This window comes from Phoenix dactylifera, chromosome 8 (genome assembly GCF_051530095.1).
Source record: "Phoenix dactylifera cultivar Ajwa chromosome 8, Ajwa_hap1_PhDact_Kaust_v1.1, whole genome shotgun sequence".
NCBI lineage: Eukaryota > Viridiplantae > Streptophyta > Magnoliopsida > Arecales > Arecaceae > Phoenix > Phoenix dactylifera.
This window is the reverse complement of record NC_143197.1, coordinates 24405103-24432140: the sequence shown is the minus strand read 5'-3', so window position 1 is coordinate 24432140 and position 27038 is coordinate 24405103. Positions and strand designations below refer to the sequence as shown.

At 39.5% G+C, this 27038-nt stretch overlaps 1 protein-coding gene and 1 pseudogene across 1 annotated transcript; both read left to right on the top strand.

Moving 5' to 3' along the window:
- Positions 1 to 11448: 11448 nt before the first annotated feature.
- LOC148702771 (phosphatidylinositol 4-phosphate 5-kinase 6 pseudogene) lies at positions 11449 to 13200 on the top strand (annotated as a pseudogene).
- A 2704-nt stretch (positions 13201 to 15904) lies between these two features.
- On the top strand, positions 15905 to 17923 carry LOC148702770 (ABC transporter A family member 1-like). The gene is made up of 3 exons (XM_089925002.1): positions 15905 to 15999; positions 16081 to 16265; positions 17821 to 17923. Exons 1-3 carry the CDS (start codon positions 15952 to 15954, stop codon positions 17906 to 17908), a joined length of 321 nt encoding a protein of 106 aa, XP_089781128.1. The 5' UTR covers positions 15905 to 15951; the 3' UTR covers positions 17909 to 17923.
- Positions 17924 to 27038: the final 9115 nt, after the last annotated feature.

The window sequence follows — 27038 nt, the reverse complement described above, 5'->3', positions numbered from 1 at the left end:
TCTTTTGTTTTTCTTCTTTTTAGCAAAGAACTCATCTCGTGTTCTGGCCTATCATGGATAGTCTTTCAGTGTCATTCTTGAAGCGGATTGTTTTCGTTTCATGTTTTAAGACAATAAAGTTAAGAGCACCTCTCCAAGAAACAAGGGGAAGGAGACCTTTGTGTTCGATCTTTTTTTTTTTCCCCTACCAATTCGTTGTTACCGAGGCTCCTGCATGGGATGACGCCAAGGTGGAAATAATTTGCCCGAAATATACCCCCGTTAACGTTAGCTTGCACGAAAAAGGCTTGAATACTCGATGGACGGGTCACCCACATTGTAGCACTTCGGTCGTTAAGAATTCAGTTTAGACCGTTAGCTTGTGTTTGACCATATCTAAACTAGATACGGAATCCAATTTGTTCTAGGATTTGGATCCAACTTGTTCCAGCTAGCATTTAAATCTAGCCATCCATGTGATTAGATGCCTAGATGTCTGTCCTATTGTTATCCGGAGAACTGGCCAGTAAATCCAATAGAATTTACCTAGAATCTGGACGTGCATCCCATTGCCGTCTTCTTTTAGGCCGCTCGAGAAATAAAGATATCATATTTTAGAAATTATTTGGAACATATTGAAAACAAAGACAAAAAGCTTTTAGGTTGTAAAAACATTTTTTTTATTAAAAATATAAAAGATATCAAAATTTCAAATATAAAAGTGCACTTCATATTTTTAATTTCTTTAAGCCATAAAAATAATACTCGAAAGATCGTTTTTTTCTTGTTTTTTCTTCTTTTTTTTTTTCTGTCATTGGGGGGCTAAGCCCCTCCAATATCAGCTAGAATTAGGGGGCTTTGCTCTATAAGTTTTTCATAATCATTAGATGGCTCAGAAAAATCGAAGGGTCAAGCACACGAGAGACTACTCATGGAAGATCTGACCCGAACCACTGAAATTTACCATTAGGCAGCTAATCTAGTCTCAATATTAGGTTCTCATATACAAACAATTCAGCTCATAGAGATTGACATGATGAGGAAGTCATTTTATTGTACCATGTAGTAGTAAGTCTTGCTTCTTGTAACATAAATACATTTTTAAAAAAATTGTAACTTGTTTTTTCTTAAAAAGACAATTGAAACCCCCTCAACAAAACCTGATTTAACTTGCAATTCACGTGACTGATGCTATTCTAATGAAATATATTATTTGTAGGCTGTCAACAAATATTAAATTATGAGATTCAATTTAACACCTCAAATATCTTGGGTTGCTTGATTAATCAGCAAAGTGGGTCATGCCCAAAGAGAACTTCCTAACCTATGCATCCAGAAAGAAATTAAATTCAATCATGCAGGATTATCCATGCACTTAATTTTTCTCCTTTTTAGTGTTGATAGAGGTTGTATACCAGTTTCTGTATATTTGTTTTAGTTACTAATTTAAGCACAATTAAACACTTGTATAGTTCATAACCATAACTTTAAATTCAAAAATAGTCAACACAATCTTCATTGATTACTTTTCTAGAGGAAACATAATATTGAAACATGTACATGCAACATTTCTTGAGGAAGCCACCATTGGTTTCTCCACATACTAGGAAAAGACAAAAAAAAACAACTTGTAGTCGCAATTTAGCCAATTTAAATAAAAACAAATTTGATAGTTGATGACAATTTCTTCGATCGAAAAGGTTTAACAGTGCACTTAAACGTAATCTAAAATTACAAAATCTTGTGAAATTGCAATTTTTTACCATTTTTTTTTCTTTTTGGTAAAATGTTTTTATAGGCAGGTGCTTGGTTGCCTAATGAAAATTCCTAAACCTATAAATCATGAAATTTTAAGCACAATTTTAGAGTTAGGATTGATCTCTCCTTTACACTTTCCTATAAATCATGAAAATTTTGCAACTAACAACAGGTGCAAAACAAGGAGAAGGATAGAATTATGAAGTTTGAAGACCCCCCAAACACGGCCTAAAGTGCAAGTAAGTTGACTAACTTGTATACAATTGAAGACTTGATCTAGATTTGGTGCTTATAAAATAAACATAGTATGAAGTTCTGCAAACCATAAAAAAATTGTGTTGCGATGAATCAACAAAATCAACTATCTGGTTCAAAAATAAAATCAACACTTTCCACTGTTGCGAAGACAAGGGAAAACAATATGAAAAATAATTTAAAAATTAATATTGGCAGCCACAAATGGCCTTTCATATTGATCATCAAGAGTGGTGGACTTCATAGAACAACATGGCTAAGGCACCCACCTCCGATTGAGCTTTCGCCAAATGTTTATGTAGAAAGAAAACAGAGTAGCAATATTCACTATGTGCTATGAACTACTCCCGGATCTTTTGGATTCTTATCCAGCAGGCATAGTCAACCCACCTGCTCAATAGAAGATGAGTGTCAATCTAAAGATATATAGAAACTTCAAGCAATTTATAGTTATAAAATTTCCAAAATAACCCTAAAGAAATCTCACATTAGAGATCCCAAAAATGTGTTTCCTGTACGAACTGCAAAGCACGATGCACTTAAAATGAGTTTGTGGCTGTGTAGCTGTGGCTCCAGGATTCGCTGTTCTATTACACCCGCCAGTATCTGGTACCTATTGAGTACAGGAATTGACTGATTCATCAATAAAATTAACAAGAAATGACTGATTCGTGCCTTTTTTTGTTCACTCCTGATTCACTAGATACAGCTAGAAGAAAGGTGCTAGACAACATATGAATTTAAAGTTAAGGAATCATAAACCAGATAATGGTTCATGCGAAAGCTGTTCAAATAAAATCAATCTTAAATGCTCTTAGAATTCTTACTTAATTTTCCAAAAGTACATGTGAATGCATATTCGTATACTACCATACAGATAAACAAGGTGATGAATTTGGGTAGTTATTAGGGGGATGAGTTGATCATTGAAATAGATACTACATTCTATGAGAGATAATTTAGTGATATATTATACAATATTTGTATTTATATAAAATAAGGTCAATCTTACATATGTTTTCATTCCACAGAAAAAAAACAACCATTCCAATAAACCCTACACCATGTTAAAGGATGCTTTTTCATAGCTTTATCATCCATTCCTAATATGTGCCCTTTGACATCAGATCAATTTTATAGATCAAGATATAATGCTTTAAGAGGGCAGTGTTTGGTGTAATGGTAAGGCTGCTCCATTGTGACCTAAGTATTATAGATTCAAAATATGAAAATAGCCTCTCTGCATGTAGGGTATGACTGCATATATCTAACCCTCTTTAGACCTCGTAGTGGCGAAAGTCTCATGCATTGGGATGCCTTTTTCAACATATAATCTTTAAAGTTTAAGAGTTCCTATAATCATATAGCAACTTGATATCATTATTTTATCTATTAATCTCAAAATTTTTGAATTGCTTTTCATTTAGCACTTTGGCTTATTTTTACTTTTGAGACCAAGCTAGCTTCTGAAATCAAAAGCCATCATCCCCCCCGTCTAGACTATTTTTCCTAATTTCTTCCGGAGGAGGCAGGGGTTAAACCAAATATTATTGGGATCATGGGGCATTCCACTTTTCCGAATGTAGGAAAAGAGTACTTCCCGAGTGTCGGAAAGGGATGAGCCAAGTAATGGACCATACAAGATGGGGCACGCATCTTCCTAAGTGTCTAGATGCAAGGAATCCCAGATTTTTCCTATTTTGAATGTTGGGATGGATAAGTTGAGAAATTGACCGGACAAAACAAAACACCCATTGTCCCAATTGTCGGGATGTGGGATGTCCCATTCTACGAAATAATCGGGATGCTCCCACCTCACAATATTTAAAATCTTGCTTCCAAGCCTATGAAATATTGGACGATTGGTCCTTTGTAGCTTCACTTAAACTCTACCTTTAAGGAAGATATATTTGACCGTGTAGGTTTCAAGGAAAGCTCCTCTCTTACCTATAATTTGCATTATCCAATAATTTAGCACCATTTTCTAGACGGTCAAGATCAAAGTAACAATCGGTCATTATTTGCTCCATACATTAAGTTTTGCTATGCCCTGCTCTACGCCTACCCCTATATCCAATTAGCGAAGGCTTGGATGATGATCATGATTTATATATGTTAAGTTCTTAGCTAAGGCACCTTTGAGCCGACGAGAGACCTGTCTTGGAGCTTAGAGGTCCAAATGACAGAAAAAACTTTTTGATTTTATAATTCGACTTCATATTATCAATAAGAAACCCTTCAAGATTCCCTCTACACTTGGACAGGAGTCTAGCAAACAAGGTCCGCCGTACCGGTACCGGTCGACGTATCGGTGGCGGCCCAGACCGGTACGGTACCGGTCCATACCGGTCCGGTACCAGACCCTATACCGATTTCGGATTCCATGCTAATCCAACGCTGATCCTATACCGATCCCGTGCCGGTCCGTATCGGTCCCATACCGGTTCTCCAACGATAAGCTACTGGTACCAGATTCTACGCTGATCCGGTACTGGTCCCAGGCCGAACCGGTACGTACCGGCCGGTACAGACCGGTATGACAGACCATGCTAGCAACCAATTAAAGACCACACATAGTGAACATTTAATAGAGTGTTACACATGGAAGCACATTAAAATCAATGTTTTCGTCACTAGAAAATAACAATGTGATGGGCCAAAGGCTCAAGGGCTCCACATAACAAAGACAAATAAATAGTGATACACAAAGAACTAAGAAGATTTGTCTTTAAGAGCTGCATCTCAACATTACATGTGAAACACTGTATTATAGACTTAGCAACTTCACTACGCCAATAACCATGTGAAACACTCTCTCATGCATAAACCAGCATTCTCACTTCTTGCACATGCTCCTTTATTCTTAACATAACCCAAGCTCCCTAGAATTAGGCATTAACCCCCATATGAGAACACCGAAGAGCATAGGATGAAAGCTTCTAAAGTAAATGTATGGCTAGAGTCTCGCATGCTTCAAATAAGGGATCTTTTCCCCACAAACACTCTCAACCAATCCTCAAGGCATGGATGGTTGAACCATGTTGAACCGGCCGGTTCAAGTTGTGTAATACCGAACTAAACCGGTCGATTACCGACATTGTTTAGTCCATTATTCGAAGCAGAGGGAAAGGAAGAAGGAGAGAGAAGAAGAGAGAGAGGGAGGGAAGGAGAGAGAGGTCGGAGAGGGCTCGAAAGTCCTCATATCATCAGCAAAGGGTTCCTCTATTTCATTTCGAAACAAGGGATGCCCTATAATTTTTTTTTGCCATTTCCGAACTGAAGTCGGCAAATGGTTTGCCAACTTCAATTCAAAATTGAAAGGAAAAAAATGTACATTACAAAATGGCAAGGTACAAACCAGTACCGTACTGCCTGCTGATCATGGTGTATATGATGTTGCGATTTGAGGTACTTCGGACAAATGAATGCTCCTTCATTATATTTAGCTTAATGGGCTCTGTCATCTAGCTCTAGAGTCTCTAGTTCACTGGCTAGTTTCTTGTTGGTTTTACAACCTTGGTTCTCTCTCCCTTTTGATATCCTTCTCACTAATTGAATGAAGGTCCCACCATCTAGTAGAACTTGGATAGAATTCTGGAGCCTTTTCCATTTTAATTCAAAATATCCCACAAAGTTCTTTAGTTCCTTCTGCTTCTATTGATATTATAACTTTTCTTACAATCAATAGAGCGAGCCACTTTCTTCTTTCCCCATGTATTGGTGCTTGTGTACATGGCATGTGCAAGATGGCACATCATTACAATATTTCCCACCAATTCACTATTTTAGATGCATGTGCTCATCATGAGCAAAATTCTTCCTTGATCCGAAGCTCATCCCTTCTTGCACCTGAGCACAAACTTTTCCACGGTTCCGCACAAAACAAAGGTCACCAATGTGGTTGAATACCAACATTAATAAACAAAGGTCACCAATGTTCTTACAGCACTCTTGCAAGCTCCCCTATGGACAAGTCAGCTTTGCCATTTCTTGCACTCAGAGTTCTTTAGAAATTAAGCATAAGAGAAGAAAACACTAAAGAGCACAAGAGAGAGAAGAAAGCTTCTAACAAAATTCTATTTCTTGGGAACTGGGTCCATAAAAAATGAGGGGCCCATGATACCAACTACTTACCTGCCCTGAAAGTTTAAATTATTTTGATATATAGATTGAATTATATGCAAGATTCTTTTCAAATACACTATAACCATATGACATAGAAGAAAGTTTATGCCAATGAATGACATGAAAAAAGAGAACCTGCAGAGATCCAGGATACAAGATAATAAAGGAGCATCAAGCTCATTAGCCAGACACAAGGATGACCAGCAATATTTATTTGAACTTTTTCAGATACTCGATAAAACAAAGATCTGGAATAAAGGATTTTGTTTAGATTCTTTAGAAAGAGTAAAATGCTGTCAGAAGTTGCCAAATGTTGACCTTCTTATTTAAATAGTGAAAGAAAAATTTAATAATGTAAATGCTCAAGAGGTATACATACCTAAGGTTACTGGACACTGCCATATAGACACCATAGGCAACACTAGTTGATAATATAGGGACATCCTCTGCTTCACCAGCAAAATTCTTATCCAATGCCTTTCTTGCATTAATCAAGGCATTCGTTGAACCAACACCAATCTGCAAAAAGACTGAATTCAGCTGATAGCTGAAAATTTTGCTTATAATTATTTTGGTTACTTGTTGATATGCTTAATGAATTAACCAAAATGATAATAAATGAATACAGGATTTACTGATTGGCTTGCTGAGCAGCTATTTCAACTGTTATATTCTGTACAAACCTCCCAAGCCTTGGGAATACACATGCATCAATTAATTCATATAGATATCCAGAATGCTCATGAATAAAAACATAAATACAATGCTGAGGAAATAATTAATCTCTTAGCAGTGGATAATTTAATTATATCATTTAATGTTTTCTTGATTTATACATTAACTAAACTGAGTCTCTTAAAAAAAAGACAACTTCCAGAAGAAATTGTCCAAATAAACAAATCCATGAAGATATTATTCTAGTAAAACAAGAAGTTGCAATACTAACATAATTAAGGGTGAATGAGAACCTAGACACTGCCAGGGAATCAGTAGAATCAATTTCCCAATCCATACCATGATGCTTGGTCATTAACCCAGGGGAAAGCAAAACATGAGTGATACATACAGTAGTGAAATGCAATTCCCAAAAGCAAAATATGCTTTTAGGTTTGATTGTGTAAAGTTGATCATTAACCAGGCAACCCAGGCTTCTTTACTCCAAAAAAAATTAACATCTAAAAGTTCTACGGGAGTGGATAGTGGTTGGAAGAAAAGCAGGTAATCAAAAAGTTAAAAGCAAGCTGACAGAAACTCTTGGCACCTTTTAGACATCATCGGGATGGACTTGACTGAAGGGCAGGGCCACTATCAAACACAATTACGAAAAGGCATGGCTTAATACCATGCAGCAAGAATTACAAAACATTTCTATTTCTCAACCTTCTAGAACATAAAAGAATCTTGAAGATAGACATTGCAACAATGCATCTATGGGTATGATTGAAATACCACAGAAGAATATGACCTCAGAAAAATTAGAAGTATCATAAGCTACCCCCACTTTACCAAGAAGAAAATGAAGATCTGAATGATATCATGGTAAAAGTTTTTAGAAAATGCTGGAATTTGTCAAAGAAACCCCTTAATTGGTGAAAGAATCTACCCTACCAGAGATGCATCAGTCCCAACAGCAAATAGCTTTGACCCATTTCTCCGCACATAAAAAAGAAAAAAGAAGCAAAATTACCATATGAATATGAAGTAGTAACTAAATTAGTTATTTAGTTTTTCACAAATAGCTGATCACAACAGATCAATGAAGCATTTCTGTAGATTTACCACTATTGCACCAACTCTCTGCAATAATGAGTATGATGTTCCAGCCAAAGCACCTTGGAAAAAAACAAAGTTCCAGCATTATTGATAAGAGTTACACAATTATCTCAAATAATTTTTTGGACTCGTAGAATAGTAGCATTCACCTGAAAAGCATTGTCAGGGCAGCTGTAAAAGAATTTGGCGATAGGTCCAGCACTGAATGCCAGAGGTGGTCGAAGAGAAACAGTTGGTGCAGGAAGCCAGACAAGCATAAAATCAGCAACTATGGCCATCGCCTAAAACAAAAGGTTGATTAGCATGCAAATAAACCATGTAGTAAGAAGCAGGGAATGGTTCAGCTAATGAAAAACAAATTATCTACGAAAAACCTTTTCTCTATCAGGCCAACTAGCTTTTTAGTTTTCATGGCAGGCCCCTTTCTTACCAAAAGTTTGTTTACCTAGAAAATGGAAACCAATTGGTATCAAGGTCAAAGCAAGTCATGAAAAATAATCAAACTTCAACTAGCCTTATAGTTTCCATGGCAGGCCCCTTTATTACCGGAAGTTGCATAGTCATACATAAGGACATACATACATACGCACATATATACATACATACATACATACATACATACATACATACATACACATGGAATATCCCGAATTTTATTCTTTTTGAATTTGAACGTCTAACGTCTCTCCCCGAATCTCCCGAATCCTAGTTCTTTTAACGTCTCTCCCAGTCCCAGAGTCCTAATTCTTTTAGGACAACGCTCAACAAACGATAAATAGAGGACACCGTTCTTCCTCAATCCTCAGAACATTGATCCCCACTGTCATACTCTCTCTCTGTCTCTCTCTCAAGCACACCCATGGCCATGGAGTGGTCGAACGGCAACACAGCGTTGAACCTGAGGGCCTTCTTCTCCGAAGGTGGAGGCCAAGCCATAGGAGAGCGCATGGTGGAAGTACGGATCCAAGTCTTGAGGTCCCGCGTCCACCAGGGGAGCCAAATCTTGCCAGTCCAGAACCGAGTGGATGTCTTTGGGTTCCTCTTCCCCCTCCCTCGCCTCTTCTGCCACCAGCTCCGGCAGGCCCAAGTGGGGTACATGCTCTCCTTCGTCAGCCATCCCTATCACCACGACGTCGAGTTCTGGAGTCGCCAGATATCTTCGTTCGCCTTGCATGCCGCCAGAGCCGCAGTTCTTGAAGGCCGTGGTGGGTTCTTGATGGACGTCGGCATTAGAATCCGCATGGTCGATCGGTTTCCGTGGTCGATCTTCTACCGGGGCGCCGAGTTGGTGGACGAAACCTTGATTCTGTCTTCCGACGGGGGCTTTGGAGAGGCTGATGAGCCGGCGAACGAGTTCTTGATGATTCCTTCGGAGGAGAGTGCAGGCAGCCGAGGGAAGTTCGGCGGCGTTCCAGCGTCGAAGTCTTCGATCAACGCGCTGGAGACGAGAAACTTTCAAGAAGATGAGTCGGCATCGGCATGCGTCATTTGCCTGGAGGATTTGGAGGCTGGGGTGGAGGTCACGGCGATGCCATGCTCTCATGAGTTCCATCGCTCGTGCCTCAGCAACTGGTTGGAGAAGAGCCACCTCTGCCCTTTGTGCCGCTTTCCCATGCCGACTGTGGGCTCACGAGTTCCCCATCGAGCGACTGGAGTTGGACAATAGACACGTATGTTGTTCATGATTCATGTTTTATTTGGTGCGTTGTGGGTGTAATTGATGCATCCTGCTTTGTATATTGAGTTTTGATACTGTAAAGTTGTATTATTTTTCTCATTTAATTGATTGGAAATCAACATTATCTATACTGTGTCTATTCTGCTCTTCAATAGTGTTGAATTTTGATAATCTTGGACAGGTTTGTTTATGATGCCCAATATTTATACTCTTTCTGTTCTACAAACGAGTCCCACAGTAAGGTCTAATGTCGATGCTAGCCTCCCGCTCATGAGATAGCATGAGGGAGGTTGTACGTGAAAATTAGAAATCTTCCAGGCGAGCAAGATTGGGGGATTGCCAAGGAGCGGAGGAGACTCCGAATGAATAGGGCCGGCCCAATCTTTAGACGACTAAGACGGTTGCTTAAGACAAATACATTTGCAAATCATTCAATAAGTAGTTTTACAAATTATTATATCTAGCCAAGTTTCATATGAAGTAAATAATAAAAATGATTCAGCTACATGGTTCCATTGTTTATTTGGTGTTAGAGATGGGCTAACTACTCATTTGATTGGTCACCGTTTTCAAACTATCTGAGACTAAGCACATCCTGTGGCTTCGAAAAATACAACAGTTAACGGCCTAGGAAGAAACCCCAAACCATCGATATAAATAAAAAAAATTATAGATAGAGATTAGCAAATAAATAATATGGAAATGAGGATAAAAATCATGAATTCTTATGTCCGCCATCTCGCACAGCTCAAATAAATTGATATATACATATAAATATACATCATCAATCATGAAATACCTATTTTATTCGAAAGTGATATATCATATATCATTAAATAGAATTTTTTATTCAATAGTGATTTTATATATGTTATCTTCTATTTCTCGTTAATCCAAGTTCGACAACGGTTAACATTCTTATTTTTTTGGACTAGTCACGGCAAATATGTTCATGGCGGTTCATCTCTTTAAGTGCGCATGGAAAGTTAGGCACTCTTTGTTTGGATGCACTCACAGTAATTTCTTAATTGGCAAAGATTATTTAATCTTTTGGCCTGAATCTCTGCCTCTTCCTGCCGGGGAGTTGGCATTTTGCACACGACAACGTGATATATATATGAATCTATACTCGTAGCTCATAGGTATAATAACAAGTTAACATGCAAATAACTTTACATATACATTATCACCGTCCTTGACATAGATGGTCGATTCCGACGAAGCTTTATTAGGAAAATGGTAGTGAAGAATTTCGGTATCGGTGTAAGGATCCATACGGGTGTATGTTTAATCCTACGTCGATTATTTGCTAAATAAATTTTAGGTACTTATATAAGATCAAAAAATCTAAATAATACTTTCCAACCAGCTATTTTGGATACTGTCTTGAGTCGTGACAAATAGTATAAAAATGGATCCGATCCATAACCTATATAGAGTAGGGCACATTGCAGCATGGATCAATTGAGGCTAGCCACGGATGGATTGTAATGCTTATGATTAGATTTAAATAAATTTAAATTTTTAGTTTGCCGGATTAAAAAAAAAATTAAATAATAATTTTTGGCTAGCTATTTTGTCACCGGCTATTTTAATTATGAGTGGACACTGCCATCGTTCTTTCTTCATGGGAATTTGGATTATGGAATTCATCTCTCATTTCAGCTTTTTGGTGGGCCCGGCCTCTATTTCCACGGTGGACCAGGCAATTCCCCGGCATCCCGAGTATCAAGAGACATCTGGGATTCTCAAGATGCCCGTTATATAATTTAAACCTATGAAGCCTCGTTGTTCTCAGCGAACGCTACGACTCTGTGCCCCGCTGTCCGCAACTCCACACCCATTATCCCTAAAATAAGAAGAGAATAACGCCTCGTATTTGTGTAAGAAGAGGAGGAGGAGGAGGAGGAAGAGGCCTGGGGCTAGAAAGAAGGGGATGTCTCCGTTGTTCCTCCCTCCAGGTGTTGGGTTTCCCATCCTTCGTCGGAGCCCCATCCGGAACCCAGCCCGAAAAAGATGGGGACTCATCAGAATCCCCTTCCTCCCTCGTTGCAATCTCCATCTGGAGAAAACAACATCTCGAACAAAAACAAAGCAAACGACAGGATCCAAAAGAAGAACACCAAATCTAAAGTACCTGGATATATCGATCCGCATTCTCCTCCTCCCCATTTGCCCGGCTCCCAGAAATGATACACCGAGCATTGGTGTTGGTGAAAGAAAGACGTTAAAAAATTGCACCGTTAAGCCGGAAGCGGAGGAAGAAAAGAAGGGAGAGTAGAATGTTCAAAGATATCCAACGCATCAAGGCGTGGGAGTCCACCGTCCGGAGGACGCACCAGAAGCATCAGCCGTCGGCGAGGCGGCGCAGCCTCGTCCTCCCCCCCGTGTCGGCCTCCCCCACCGCCGCCGACGTCGACGACGCCGATGATCTCGATGACCCCACCCTCCACCACGCCGAGCGCCTCCTCCCCAACGGGGACTTCTACACCGGCCAGTGGCACAACAACCTCCCCCACGGCACCGGCAAGTACCTATGGACGGACGGCTGCATGTACGAAGGCGAATGGCGCCACGGCAAGACCATGGGGAAAGGCAAGTTCAGCTGGCCCTCCGGCGCCACCTACGAAGGCGAGTTCAAGTCCGGCTTCATGGATGGCTTCGGCACCTACACCGGCTCCCTTGGGGACACCTACCGCGGCTCCTGGTCCATGAATCTGAAGCACGGCCAGGGCAAGAAGTCCTACGCCAACGGCGACTACTACGACGGCGAATGGCGCTCCGGCCTCCAGGACGGCCACGGTCGCTATACTTGGAAGAATGGCAACGAGTACGTCGGCGAGTGGCGCGCCGGCGTCATCCACGGCCGCGGCACCCTCGTCTGGGTCAACGGCAACCGCTACGACGGCGGGTGGGAGGACGGCTTCCCGAAAGGCAACGGAAGCTTCCGCTGGGCCGACGGCAGCCTCTACGTTGGGTACTGGAGTGAGGAGAACGACGGCATCCAGCAGAAGGGCGTTTACTACCCGTCGCCCGCCGCCACTTCGCCGACGGCTCGGGATCCTCATGCTGCGTTTGCGGCCGACCTCGGCGATTGCAAGGTTTGCCCGGGCGAGACGGTGTCGATTCTCCCGTCGCAGAAGACGCCGAACTGGTTGGGAATGGAGGAGAATTTCCTACAGAAGCAGGCCGTATGGAGGCAGTCCAAGTCGAACGACGGCCGGCCGAGAAGGCGGGCGTCGGCCGACACGGCCGGGACCGGTGAGACGCCCAAGAGGACTAATGGGCACAACAATAGCATCATCGGCGCTGCCGGCAGTTGGGAGGCGGATGGGGATTATAATTGTGATGCAGAGGAAGGTAGTGTGGCCAGGGGGAGAGGGGCGTCCAGCGACGGGGCTAATGACTTCATGGGAGGGCTTAGCCTGGAGGAAACGGAGTCGACGGGAACGGGGAGGTGGTTGCCAATAAAGTGGCCGCCACCGGAGGTGAAGAAGCAGGGGGAGACTATCTCCAAGGGGCACAAGAATTATGACCTCATGCTCAATCTCCAGTTTGGGATCAGGTATCCTGCTTGCTCTGCTGTAATCTCTGGCTTCTATGGAGGTTTTGGTTGTGGCCCCAGCAAATGATGCATGGAAAGAGAAATATAAATGCTCTGCTAACTAATTACCTCCTATTGATCTCTAGTTTTGTTTATATTGTGAAATTATCTTTTTGCAAAATGGTGGCTTACGCCACCAATTGTTTCATTAGGTATAAAATGATTGCATGGAAAAACAGGGTAGGGCCCCCTCAACACACCACAATGATGGATGACTTCATGGTTGCAGGCCTCATTCAGCCCTAAACCCACAAATAAGACACAGAAAATGAGACAGCTAAACAATATAGAACAAGACAGTCCTAGATAACACTTCTTCGTTTCATTGTGAATTTTTGAAAAATATGATATATCTTTACCATTTTCATATTTTTGTCATCCTTTCCTTTAGTCTGCATCTAGTTTTAGGTTATGTCTTTTTATAGACAACGACCGATTTTTTAGTTTGTGTGATCTGGGAAGAATGGATCTGACAGTTGTTCAAGTTATGAATCCACAAAACTGGAAAACAAAAATCATGTATCAAGAGTTGGATTATGGCTTTATAGACCCACTGTTTTACAACCATGGTAGAGTCTATGGTACTCGGATTCCATAGACTCCTATGTCCATGTCCATGCAACAACAGATCCATGCATCCGGCAGCTACACTTGAATTCCTTTTTTTTTTTTTTGAGAAAAACATTGGGACATATCACCACACATTTTATAAGAGTAACGCTTGGAGTCTTATGTAAATGTGGATTGGTCTTCCATGTGATATTCTTCATGCACATAATGATTTTAAAAATATAAAAATAATATAAACTTGCAATGTAGTGGGTAGTGGGAAGGTTCAGTAAGCATGCCATGCATTACTATACCTATCTGTCATGTTTAGTATTTGCAAAAATAATAGATTTTCTTCCCTTAAATTTCTTCTCTTTAACTGAGAACTCCTCTCATAATCTATGTTAAGAGTCCTTTCTTTTGGTGAGGATTTGGAGGTTGGGGTGGAGGTCACGGCGATGCCATGCTCCCACGAGTTCCATCGGACGTGCCTCGGCAAATGGTTGGAGAAGAGCCACCTCTGCCCTTTGTGCCGCTTTCCCATGCCGACTGTGGGCTCACGAGTTCCTCATCGAGCGACTGGAGTTGGACAATAGACACGTATGTTGTTCATGATTCATGTTTGATTTGGTGCGTTGTGGGTGTAATTGATGCATCCTGCTTTGTATATTGAGTTTTGATACTGTAAAAATATATTATTTTTCTCATTTAATTGATTGGAAATCAACATTATCTATACTGTGTCTATTCTGCTCTTCAATAGTGTTGAATTTTGATAATCTTGGACAGGTTTGTTTATGATGCCCAATATTTATACTCTTTCTGTTCTATTATTTACTTATAATTCATTGAAGTGATTAATATATATTAAATTCATGCCAAATTAGACGGCTCTATCGCCCCTGCCGGGAGTGTTATTTTGAACATCAAGTGATAATTTCCATGGAAGAGATGCCTATCTTGCAAGAGATATATAGGTTCATCCCAGGCTCCTCCGTAGCTTTATAAATAGCGGCAAAGTCCTTGGTCATGTTCCTTTTCTTATAAATCTTTGAAGAAAAAAAGTAAAAGGTTAAATTTACTAGAACTTTAGAAAGAAACCGAGAGCGTTCATCCTTGCTAAGATATCATATATCTAACACTTATCCCGAGTTTCTATGAAAATTACTATTTATCCATTGAAAAAGGTAAAAAAAAGTTATTGTTATTGTATATTGAATTAATTAATTATTTTAACCTGTTCCTCAAATTGCTTATAAGTATGTCTTGGCAATGGATCTCGCATGAAGAGTTACGTGGGTCTTAATGTGTAAACTACCTGGGAGATGCTTTTGTATACATTTTTTTTTTTTATTCTTGATCCCCGTCAGTCCTTCTAGTTCTGCACATGCTAAAACTGACTGCTCGGATGATTCTATAAGTTCTTTTACAATAAACTAACTTGTATCTCGACAAATGCTTGATTTCCTGGTGTACTTGCTTCAATTGTTTGTTGAATGATCCACTGTTCAAAATCAAACAGTGATTTATGAAAAAAAAAATAGAGCTAATATATAGTTGATTCCACACCTCTTAGTTTGAATGCCCAAATTTCTGCATGTCCTTTTCTTGGGTCTACTAATTCCAATAAAAATTTCCAATTCCTTCTTTTCAAGCATCAGCCAAACACTCTTTATGACAAACTTCAGTTTAGCGAGATTAAGACATTATTGGTTGTTATGATTCTTAAAGTCTTTAGATGGCTAACATCTCCAGCAAGGGAGTTGCCTCCTACCATGCATATCTCTCCAGTCCATGTTCGCACTACTTCAAGAGTGTTGTCACGATAAGGAAAAAAGACTGTTAGCTGTTAGTAGTTATGTGCTTGTTGATTGTCAAGAGTATAGTCATTGTCATACATGTCCAAATATACATAAGTCAAGAAACGAGCATCATAACATGAACTGAAGGTATTAATCGGTACTTCATAATTTTCCATCCTTTTCATTTCTTTAGTCCATTGCCTTTTCAGGTTACCAACCGGGAAACAACTAATGTACTCACGCTTAACAAACAACATTCAATTTCCATGCATTGGCATTGTGGAAAAAGAATAATGGTTATAATTAATCAACCATGACATTATGAAATTTTATGAAACAAACCTATATGTTTTCGTCACTAATTGGATTGAGATCAGGTGGGTTTGGCAGACAAAGTTGTCACAATTGTAGATGCACTTTCTGGGGGAATGAAGAGGAAATTATCCCTTGGTATTGCTCTTATTGGAAATAGCAAGGTGCGGTAAAGATAAAATAATTGCTTTCCATATTGTTCTTCATGTTACTTCATAAATGTAAAATTTGTTCTCAATTCACAGGTTATCATCCTTGATGAACCAACCAGTGGTATGGATCCATACTCAATGCGTTCAACATGGCAGTTGATAAAGAAGATCAAGAAGGGAAGGATAATATTATTGACAGCACATTCCATGGATGAAGCCAACGTTCTAGGTGATCGAATAGCTATCATGGCAAATGGTCATTTGAGATGCTGTGGAAGGTCTCACCTGTTCAAACTTTTGATGATTAATCAGCATATATATTTATATAATTGCAATAAGATATGCTCTTCATCTAATATTCTAATTATTATATAATTGATTTTTTTTTGGCCTTTCGGTAAATAAATTCATGGAATATTGACTTATGGGGAAGTTCTTTTATATATGTTTTTATTCTCAAATAGACATCTGACAGTTGCATCTAGGTTCAATTTCATCATGATTCCTTTTGTTTTGATAGTTGAAAAACCTCAAAAGATTGCTGATCTACATTATATGGAACTTACTATATCTCTGCCAGATATTTGTAATTTTGTATCTGTCAATGGGTACTCAAATTCTTACTGAAAGATTATGTAGTAAGTTACTGTCAACAACTTTATCAAGAACTACTAAGCTTTTCCTTTAAAGACGATAGCGTTGAGGTATTATATTCAACCAGTTTGGTAGATACCTAGAATCTTGGAAAAAAATTAAAATGAAGATGGTCAGAAGCAGATGGTTTTGCTGGAGATTTTGTGCAAGGCTAAGGAAGAAGAACTAATGGATGGCTTTGATGAGGATGTTCTTGGTTGTACCCTGAGTTATTACAATATAGTGCATCCTAATTATCTACATCCGCTGTCTATTCATTCACCTCTTTATGCTTGAGATCAAAGAGAGATTAATGGATTTAGAATAGTTAGGCTAAAGAAAAAGTGAACTCACTAAGACATACTTAATGTACTCTGTAATAGATATTATGTTATTTTTCTGGTTTGCCTGCACAAAGTTACTAGCATGACTGCACACTTAGTATGCTGGGACCTTGTTTCTTGGGGTTTAGACTGAGGTTCCTCTTCTTCCATTCATTTATACTGAGAGCCTGATCCTATTGTAGGCAAAGCATCTTCACATTGTTGTGGACCACCACGATCTAAGTAGTCTTTGAGTTACTCCTGTTTGTTTTCTCGATGATGTGTCATCCTATGCAGTATGCACCAATGTTTGCTTCCTCCATTGTATATGACCAGACCATCATAGTAATACACATCCCAAAATCTTATTCTTAACCCAATTTACTTTAACTTATCCATTGGACTCTAATTTTAACTTTAGTATCTGAACTACATCTTCTCCTTAGCATCCTTATCATATTTTACTTACCATGTATTGTCCACTTCTTTATTTCTCAACATTGTGATCCATTCAGCATGAAAGGTCTAATTCCCTCAACTGTCCCATAGTTTTGCCTTCCCACCATATAGAGCCTATATTGAGTTATCCAGTGATACTGATTTCCATGGTGTATCTTTATCTTGGTTGTGTCCTTCCAACTTACTCTTATCCGTGTGTTGAATGTAGTTAATGTCTTTATTCTGTAATTTGGTGGGTGTACCACCTTATGTGAACAAGGATCTAGGTCAAATCTTGCTTTCAAGAGGTAATGCAAGCAATAACATTCAGAAATTTTAATACATAGCAATTACCAAGCTCCTTATATTCTACACAACATTTTTTTGAGTTTGTGCCTTTAACTACCTTCTTAGCTGTATAATTTCTTTTTCTTGGCAGCTCCCTTTACTTAAAGCATAAATACGGGGTTGGTTACACCCTTACAATGGTAAAGGTTTGTTTCTTAGCTTATCTTTCAGTTTTTTAATGTAAATTTAACTCTTGTTTACTATCTAATATTCATAATATTCTATTTAGGCTGCACATGGTGTCTCTGTGGCTGTGGATATTGTTCATCGTCATGTTCCAACTGCTACATGCTTATCTGATGTACTTCTCTTTCATTGATCTGTTTTTGGTCTTTAGCAGATATCTCTTGCCGATCTTCTTCTTGCTTTTACGAAATAACTATGGACATTAGGAGCATCTTGATTGAAACTGTTGTTTCCAACTTTCCATGATTCATAGAGTATCAATGATTTATTTCTTTTATTTGGATTGCTCTTGTTGTGGCCACATATTTATTTTAGAATGTAAAAAATTTGTTCCTAGTATGCTTTAGAATTATCCATGTTTCACTGTATGTGTTGTGAACAGAAATACGGATCACTATGTACATGCTCTTATGAAACTAAAATATCAATTAAATGACAGCATCCATGCAGTACTACAACTTTCTCTAATTTGACTAGTTCATGCGTTATCTTTTGCCTAGTTGATGACTTGAAACAACTGCATATTCTTTATCATAATGCTATAGTTGTTTTGCATGGTTTATTGCCACTTGAAGTGTAACAGAATGTTGTATGTTTTTCGGACATGCTCTGGAGCTTTAGAGGATATTCAAAATCCAAATATTGAGTCTGAAGCTGCACTGATACTTTAAAATAGTTAATTAAGTAATTCAGTTCTCTTTTTCAAGGAGAGTTGGTCAGAAATAGTGACAGCGGACACCGTAGGGAACCTCAAAATGCCACTGCTGATATCTGGAATCAACTGCAGCAAAAATATGAAATATGAATTTCGATTGTATTCTGTTGTTTGCAAAGTAATGTTTGAGGATCACTCTTCATGAAAATAAAACTCACAACCAGGGTATGCCGTACCGGCCACGGGCCGATACGAACCGGTCCGGATAGGCACTGGTACCGGATCAGCGTGGGATCCGGTACTGGGAGCTTGTCATTGAAAAACTGGCCGGTACAACTGCCGTACCGGTACGGGACCGGTACGGACCGATACGGGACCGGTACGTACCGATACGGGACCGGTACGTACCGATACGGGATCGGTACGTACCGGTCCGAGCCGCTACCGGTACGCCAACCGGTACCGATACAGCGGACCTTGTTCATAATAAATATCTAAGTGACACCCCTTTATAAACGTTTTGACTAGTGGTTTTTTCTAATCAATTGTGAACACTATCTGCAAACTGCTTAAAATAACTTTAACACGCCAAATAGTTGTGACTGATATTTGCAAGCTCACCTTTAACACTCATGATTGAAGGGCCCAAACATTGTTATCAAGATTGAGATTGAGTGATAAACCCTAAAGGGGGCTAGATTGGATGGGATCATAACTCCTAAGAGATTTTCGATTTCTTTCAGATTTTTTTTTAAATATAAGGAAATATGAGATATGAGTCAACTGTAAATAGATGAATGATTAATAGAAAGCCTTACATTTCAAAAAGTCTAGTTTCGACTAATATAGGCGCATAGCATGTCTTATGGAACAATACTTTGTTTGGTTATTCAAGAAATTTATATATTATCAATCAATTTAACAATAGTTTTACATAGAATGTTTTAGAAAAACAAGGACGAGACTTTAATGTGTGGCTGTAAAAATACAAAAAAAATCTTTTTTTTTTTATCAACTCTATGAGCTTCAATAATAGACTTTCTAATTTTACCACCCAAGAGTTTTTGTTGGCAAATAGTTTGAGAGCCCCAAAGTTATGTTAATTACTGAAAACTGATCCATCCTTGATTTTAATTAGCATAATCAAGTTAGATCCTCTGATCCAAAGAGGATCATATAGTACGTCATATGGATCTAAATCTTGTGTTCCTACATTGATCCTGATCCAAGGATGGGATCGGATCATCTAGGGGCATTTTGGTCCAGATCGTAAGATCTGGATCATGAATTGTAAGATTTTAACAACAATGGAACCAAATAGAAAAGGATTCTTCAAACAAATTCTTCTCGTTGAGGCATCACATGAAAAGACTGAAACCCTATTATACCACTTGATGCATTCATTTTCTTAATAATAATAACTTGATGAAAACAAGAAAACCTCTCTGGTTGCAGTTATTCATCTTGATGAAGCACCATTGGTCATGACAACCTTTTACCTTTAGCATCCTCTGCATAAAGGCATTGGTCCTGCATATCCTCTATTATGTGTTTGATAGGCTCTTAAGCAATAATAACTAATGTTGAAGCTGGTTCCTGTCAGTCCTTCTGAAGTTGCTTGAAGTCTTAAGTTATTGTGGCCTGAAGAGTTGATAGAGGGAACTTGTTAACCTGATCAAGCTTTTGAGCAATCTCCCTGTCGAGTTGGCTTCAAACTCAACCCTCCTTTGCAACTCTGGTTTGATAGTTGGCTTGTTAAGAAGAACTCCTGTAACCATGGCATACAAATTGAGGTCTATGATTTAAACTTTTCATTTTGATTGCATGTGACGGTTATGCACTAAGGACACTTGATGTCAAGATGACCACACCCAAAGCCCTTATCAATTGTATTTTGAGCAGAAACAGATGAAACAGAAAATGAGAAAGAGGTAAAAGATGGGATATTTACTTTAGACAGTTTGAAACCTTCAAAAACATTTAGAGTTTAGGTCAATTTTATTAAATCGATCAATTGAATATATGTTCTTTAGGCACTATAAATACATTGACTCCATGGATAATTGTCCTACAAGAATAAGGAAAATCAATATAGAAAAGATAGTCACAATTTCCAAAGCCACCGAGGATGAGAAAAATAGGAAGCATGAGGTAGCCAATTCCCATTGGATCTGGACTCCTTATACTAAAATAAATTCCCTAATTCGATTTAAGTCTTCTAACAATATGATAATTTAAAAAACCTAAAGAAAGGAACCAAAGAAGGAAAAGATGAGGAGCAAAGGGACTCGTTAGAGGGATGAAAGAGACCAAACCTGGCCAAGATGTTTCTTTGAAACAAAATAACTCCAAATTCTTCACAGAATCACAGTTCACCTTTCTAGATAGACCATTGACTCAAGACTTTCAAACATGATTTCAAAAAGCATTCTTAATCAATCTGCAGTTCTGCTACATCCAAAGTTTTTCAAATAACAACCAAATAAAAGGAAAGGAGAGATACATGAGTTATGAATCCTCTCATTTAATACTAGGAGATCAAAGTATCTCTTTTGCTGGACTATGTCTCAGTCATTAAGTATATCAAATGCTCCAATAATATTCCATGATGCTTGCAGCAGTTGAACTAGGTGCTCAAAAGAGCTCCAATATCGTATGTCATGTGAGATGTATTTGGGCGCCATAGTTTGCAAAATGTAATTAAATAAGGCCTATCACTAAAGGAGGTTTTTAATTATATTTCCATTACTTCAGCAGTTGTGCTAATTGATACTAATAAAAGGATTATTTTTAGGTCAGTATGTAGCAAGGCGCCATTCTTTGTTTTCCTCACAAACCTTCCTCTCTTCTGTTTCATTTTCTTCTGATTTCAGTTATTGAGGTTTCATTTATTGCACCTGCAATGATCAAGAAGAATAACCTGTAAGGCATGATGAATGATTTGAAGTTGAAGACAAGATTATCTGCATCTTTTTTTTGGGTTAGAGAAAAGCACACACTTCGCTGACCTAGGTGTAGATAAAGACATGAAATACAAGGAAAAAGATAACCAAGGTTTTACATTTATGGTCAATTTATTTACTTGACATGAAATTAATTCCACGAGTACTAAAGCAACTTTGCTGTCCTTGCATCTAAATCATGTTTATTTCAATGATCTATGTGGGGAATATGGTTTTAGATAGTTTTTAATCTTTTTAATAATCTGGCTTTCATTGCAGGCTTGTTGTTCATTTTATCTTGTAAAGCCTGGATAACCACTTTTACTAAAGTTAACCTACTATTTTCTTGCTCCTATTTTTCTGTTGTTCATTCAATTATTCTTTATTGCTGAAACTTTTTGCATTTCATTTTCTGCTTCTTTAGGTAGGTACAGAAATTTCCTTCAGACTTCCGCTTACATCATCTTCTTCCTTTGAGAACATGTTTCGAGAAATTGACAGTTGCATAAGACGACCACATCTAAGCTCTGAAAAATGTCACTCCAGTTACAGTGAGGGAAATTTTGGCATTGAGAGTTATGGTATCTCTGTCACAACTTTGGAAGAGGTGTTCTTGAGAGTTTCAGGGCAGAACTTTGATGAAAATGATAAAAGTGTATATTATGCATCTCATACTGGATCTGATACAGTGGTTTCTGAAGCTTCCCACGGTACACTGATAAAACCAACAAACTCAAAACTACCTTTTAGGTTCAAATGTTCTTCATATGGATTTGTTATACTCTGGGAAGCGCCTGCAGATTAATATTTTCCACAGTTTGTAGTTTCATAGCATTTGTTACAGTTAAGTTTTGGAGCTGTGGTTTAGTTACGAGGTCTACATTTTGGGAACATTACAAGGCTCTTTTCATAAAAAGGGCAATATCTGCTCGGAGAGATCGAAGGACAATTGTTTTCCAGCTGTATTTTTGCTGTTTGGTTTGCTGTTTTTGAAACTTAAGTCACATCCTGATCAGTATTCTATGACTTTGACAACAACATATTTCAATCCTTTGCTACGAGGAGGTGGTGGAGGACCTATTCCGTTCATGAGTTCCATCGCACGTGCCTCAGCAAGTGATTGGAGCAGAGCCACTTCTGCCCTTTGTGCCGCTTCCCCATGCCAAATGAGGACGCATGAGTTGCTCATATGTTGTGTTTGCGTAGGTTCTAGTGATTCATGTTAGATTTGATACATTGCGGTCTAATTGATCGATCCTATTTTGCCTATTAGCCTTTGGTTGAGTTTTGATGATGTAAAGATGTATTAATTCTCAACATTATCTGTACTGTGTATATTCTGCTCTTCAATAGTGTCGAATTTTGATTATCTCCGACAGAATTGTTTATGGTGTCCTATATTTATATTCTTTCTATCCTCTTATTAACTTATAGTTCGTTAAAGTTATTACATTAAGCCATACACACACACACACACACACGTATTAAATTTATACCAAATTAAATGTTTAATATAACAGTTTTACGGATCAAAATAAACTTCAATTCCAAATACCTCACTTTTGTCATGGTAATGCGCATTACTATAGAATGAGAAATCCTAATGGTCACCAACGGCTTCCAGCTGTGAAAAACATCTTCTCATCAACCTGATTGTCATACACCTTCCCCCCTCTCAAATAACCTTCATTGTTTGAAGCATCGTAGAACCACCAGCCAATGTAGTCGAGGTGGAAATGGTTATGTGCACGTTGGTGAGGGGAAGGAGGTGTGGGTGTCTGTGAAGCCCAACCTCACGTTGAATATATGGGCCAGCCTCTTGGCCCGACCCGGCACTAAATAGAAGGCCCGATGGTCCAATCCCATTGTCCAAACAGGGCAATCCCTGCTCGAACACAAAGGAAGGAGGATGAGTCCTCCTCCTCCTCCTCCTCCAACTTTGCCGGAGGCTAAGAAAGCCTAGCCTCTATTCCTTTTTAAAGGCCCCAACCCCAATTCTTCCTCCCTAGAAATTGCCATAGCCTACCGCGCTTTTCGCTCTCTTCCCCTATTGGAAAACCGTGAATCAGGTTCACTGTGCTCGCTGAAGATTGCGGCCGAGCCCTCGTCGGAACCAAGGTAAGGCCTTTGGATCTTTTTCCCTTCCCTTCTTTGATCATAAGCCTCACCAGCGGCCGAGATTTCACCAGAATAATCCAAGGATAAGAGGCATTGTTTATCCTCCGTTTTCGTATCCAAAAGCTATTAGAACTCCGAAGCCTATCCTACCGAGTCTTTCTTACCGTTACCCAGAATTTGAACGCCTCTCCCTCCCCGAATCCTAATTCTTTTAGGACGTTGCTGAACCAACGATAAATAGGACACCGTTCTTCCTCAACCCTCAGAACATTGATCCCCACTGCCATACGCTCTCTCTGTCTCTCTCTCACGCACACCCATGGCCATGGAGTGGTCGAACGGCAACACAACGTTGAACCTGAGGGCCTTCTCCTTCTTCTCCCAAGGTGGAGGCCAAGCCATAGGAGAGCGCATGGTGGAAGTACGGATCCAAGTCTCGAGGTCCCGCGTCCACCAGGGGAGCCAAATCTTGCCAGTCCAGAACCGAGTGGATGTCTTTGGGTTCCTCTTCCCCCTCCCTCGCCTCTTCTGCCACCAGCTCCGGCAGGCCCAAGTGGGGTACATGCTCTCCTTCGTCAGCCATCCCTATCACCACGACGTCGAGTTCTGGAGTCGCCAGATATCTTCGTTCGCCTTGCATGCCGCCAGAGCCGCAGTTCTTGAAGGCCGTAGTGGGTTCTTGATGGACGTCGGCATTAGTATCCGCATGGTCGCTCGGTTTCCGTGGTCGATCTTCTACCGGGGCGCCGAGTTGGTGGATGAATCCTTGATTCTTTCTTCCGACGGGGGCTTTGGAGAGGCTGATGAGCCGGCGAACGAGATCTTGATGATTCCTTCGGAGGAGAGTGCAGACAGCCGAGGGGAGTTCGGCGGCGTTCCAGCGTCGAAGTCTTCGATCAACGCGCTGGAGACGAGAAGCTTTCAAGAAGATCAGTCGGCATCGGCATGCGTCATTTGCCTGGAGGATTTGGAGGCTGGGGTGGAGGTCACGGCGATGCCATGCTCCCACGAGTTCCATCGGACGTGCCTCAGCAAATGGTTGGAGAAGAGCCACCTCTGCCCTTTGTGCCGCTTTCCCATGCCGACTGTGGGCTCACAAGTTCCTCATCGAGTGACTGGAGTTGGACAATAGACACATATGTTGTTCGTGATTCATGTTTGATTTGGTGCGTTGTGGGTGTAATTGATGCATCCTACTTTGTATATTGAGTTTTGATGCCGTAAAGATGTATTATTTCTTTCATTTAATTGATTGGATATCAACATTATCTATATTGTATCAATTCTGCTCTTCAATAGTGTTGAATTTTGATAATCTTGGACAAGTTTGTTTATGATGCCCAATATTTATACTCTCTGTTCTACAAACGAGTCCCACAGTAAGGTCTAATGTCGATGTTGGCCTCCCGCTCATGAGATAGCATGAGGGAGGTTATACGTGAAAATTAGAAATCTTCCAGGCGAGCAAGATTGGGGGATTGCCAAAGAGCGGAGGAGACTCCGAATGGACAGGGCCGGCCCAACCTTTAGACGACTAAGACGGTTGCTTAAGGCAAATACATTTGCAAATCATTCAATAAGTAGTTTTACAAATTATTATATCTAGCCAAGTTTCATATGAAGTAAATAATAAAAATTATTCAGCTACATGGTTCCATTGTTTATTTGGTATTAGAGATGTGCTAACTACTCATTTGATTGGTCACCGTTTTCAGACTATCTGAGACTAAGCACATCCTGTGGCTTCGAAAAATACAACAGTTAACGGCCTAGGAAGAAACCCCAAAACATCAATATAAATACAAAAATTATAGATAGAGATTAGCAAATAAATAATATGGAAATGAGGATAAAAATCATGAATTCTTATGTCCGCCATCTCGCACAGCTCAAATAAATTGATATATACATATAAATATGCATCATCAATCATGAAATACCTGTTTTATTCGAAAGTGATATATCATATATCATTAAATAGAATTTTTTATTCAATTGTGATTTTATATATGTTATCTTCTATTTCTCGTTAATCCAAGTTCGACAACGGTTAACATTCTTGTTTTTTTGGACTAGTCACGGCAAATATGCTCATGGCGGTTCATCTCTTTAAGTGCGCATGGAAAGTTAGGCACTCTTTGTTTGGATGCACTCACAGTAATTTCTTAATTGGCAAAGATTATTTAATCTTTTGGCCTGAATCCCTGCCTCTTCCTGCCGGGGAGTTGGCATTTTGCACACGACAACGTGATATATATCTAAATCTATACTCGTATCATAGGTATAATAACAAGTTAACATGCAAATAACTTTACATATACATTATCACCGTCCTTGACATAGATGGTCGATTCCGACGAAGCTTTATTAGGAAAATGGTAGTGAAGAATTTCGGTATCGGTGTAAGGATCCATACGGGTGTATGTTTAATCCTACGTCGATTATTTGCTAAATAAATTTTAGGTACTTATATAGGATCAAAAAATCTAAATAATACTTTCCAACCAGCTATTTTGGATATTGTCTTGAGTCGTGACAAATAGTATAAAAATGGATCCGATCCATAACCTATATAGAGTAGGGCACATTGCAGCATGGATCAATTGAGGCTAGCCACGGATGGATTGTAATGCTTATGATTAGATTTAAATGAATTTAAATTTTTAGTTTGCCGAATTAAAAAAAAATTAAATAATAATTTTTGGCCAGCTATTTTGTCACCGGCTATTTTAATTATGAGTGGACACTGCCATCGTTCTTTCTTCATGGGAATTTGGATTATGGAATTCATCTCTCATTTCAGCTTTTTGGTGGGCCCGGCCTCTATTTCCACGGTGGACCAGGCAATTCCCCGGCATCCCGAGTATCAAGAGACATCTGGGATTCTCAAGATGCCCGTTATATAATTTAAACCTATGAAGCCTCGTTGTTCTCAGCGAACGCTACGACTCTGTGCCCCGCTGTCCACAACTCCACACCCATTATCCCTAAAATAAGAAGAGAATAACGCCTCGTATTTGTGTAAGAAGAGGAGGAGGAGGAGGAGGAAGAGGCCTGGGGCTAGAAAGAAGGGGATGTCTCCGTTGTTCCTCCCTCCAGGTGTTGGGTTTCCCATCCTTCGTCGGAGCCCCATCCGGAACCCAGCCCGAAAAAGATGGGGACTCATCAGAATCCCCTTCCTCCCTCGTTGCAATCTCCATCTGGAGAAAACAACATCTCGAACAAAAACAAAGCAAACGACAGGATCCAAAAGAAGAACACCAAATCTAAAGTACCTGGATATATCGATCCGCATTCTCCTCCTCCCCATTTGCCGGGCTCTCAGAAATGATACACCGAGCATTGGTGTTGGTGAAAGAAAGACGTTAAAAAATTGCACCGTTAAGCCGGAAGAAGGAGGAAGAAAAG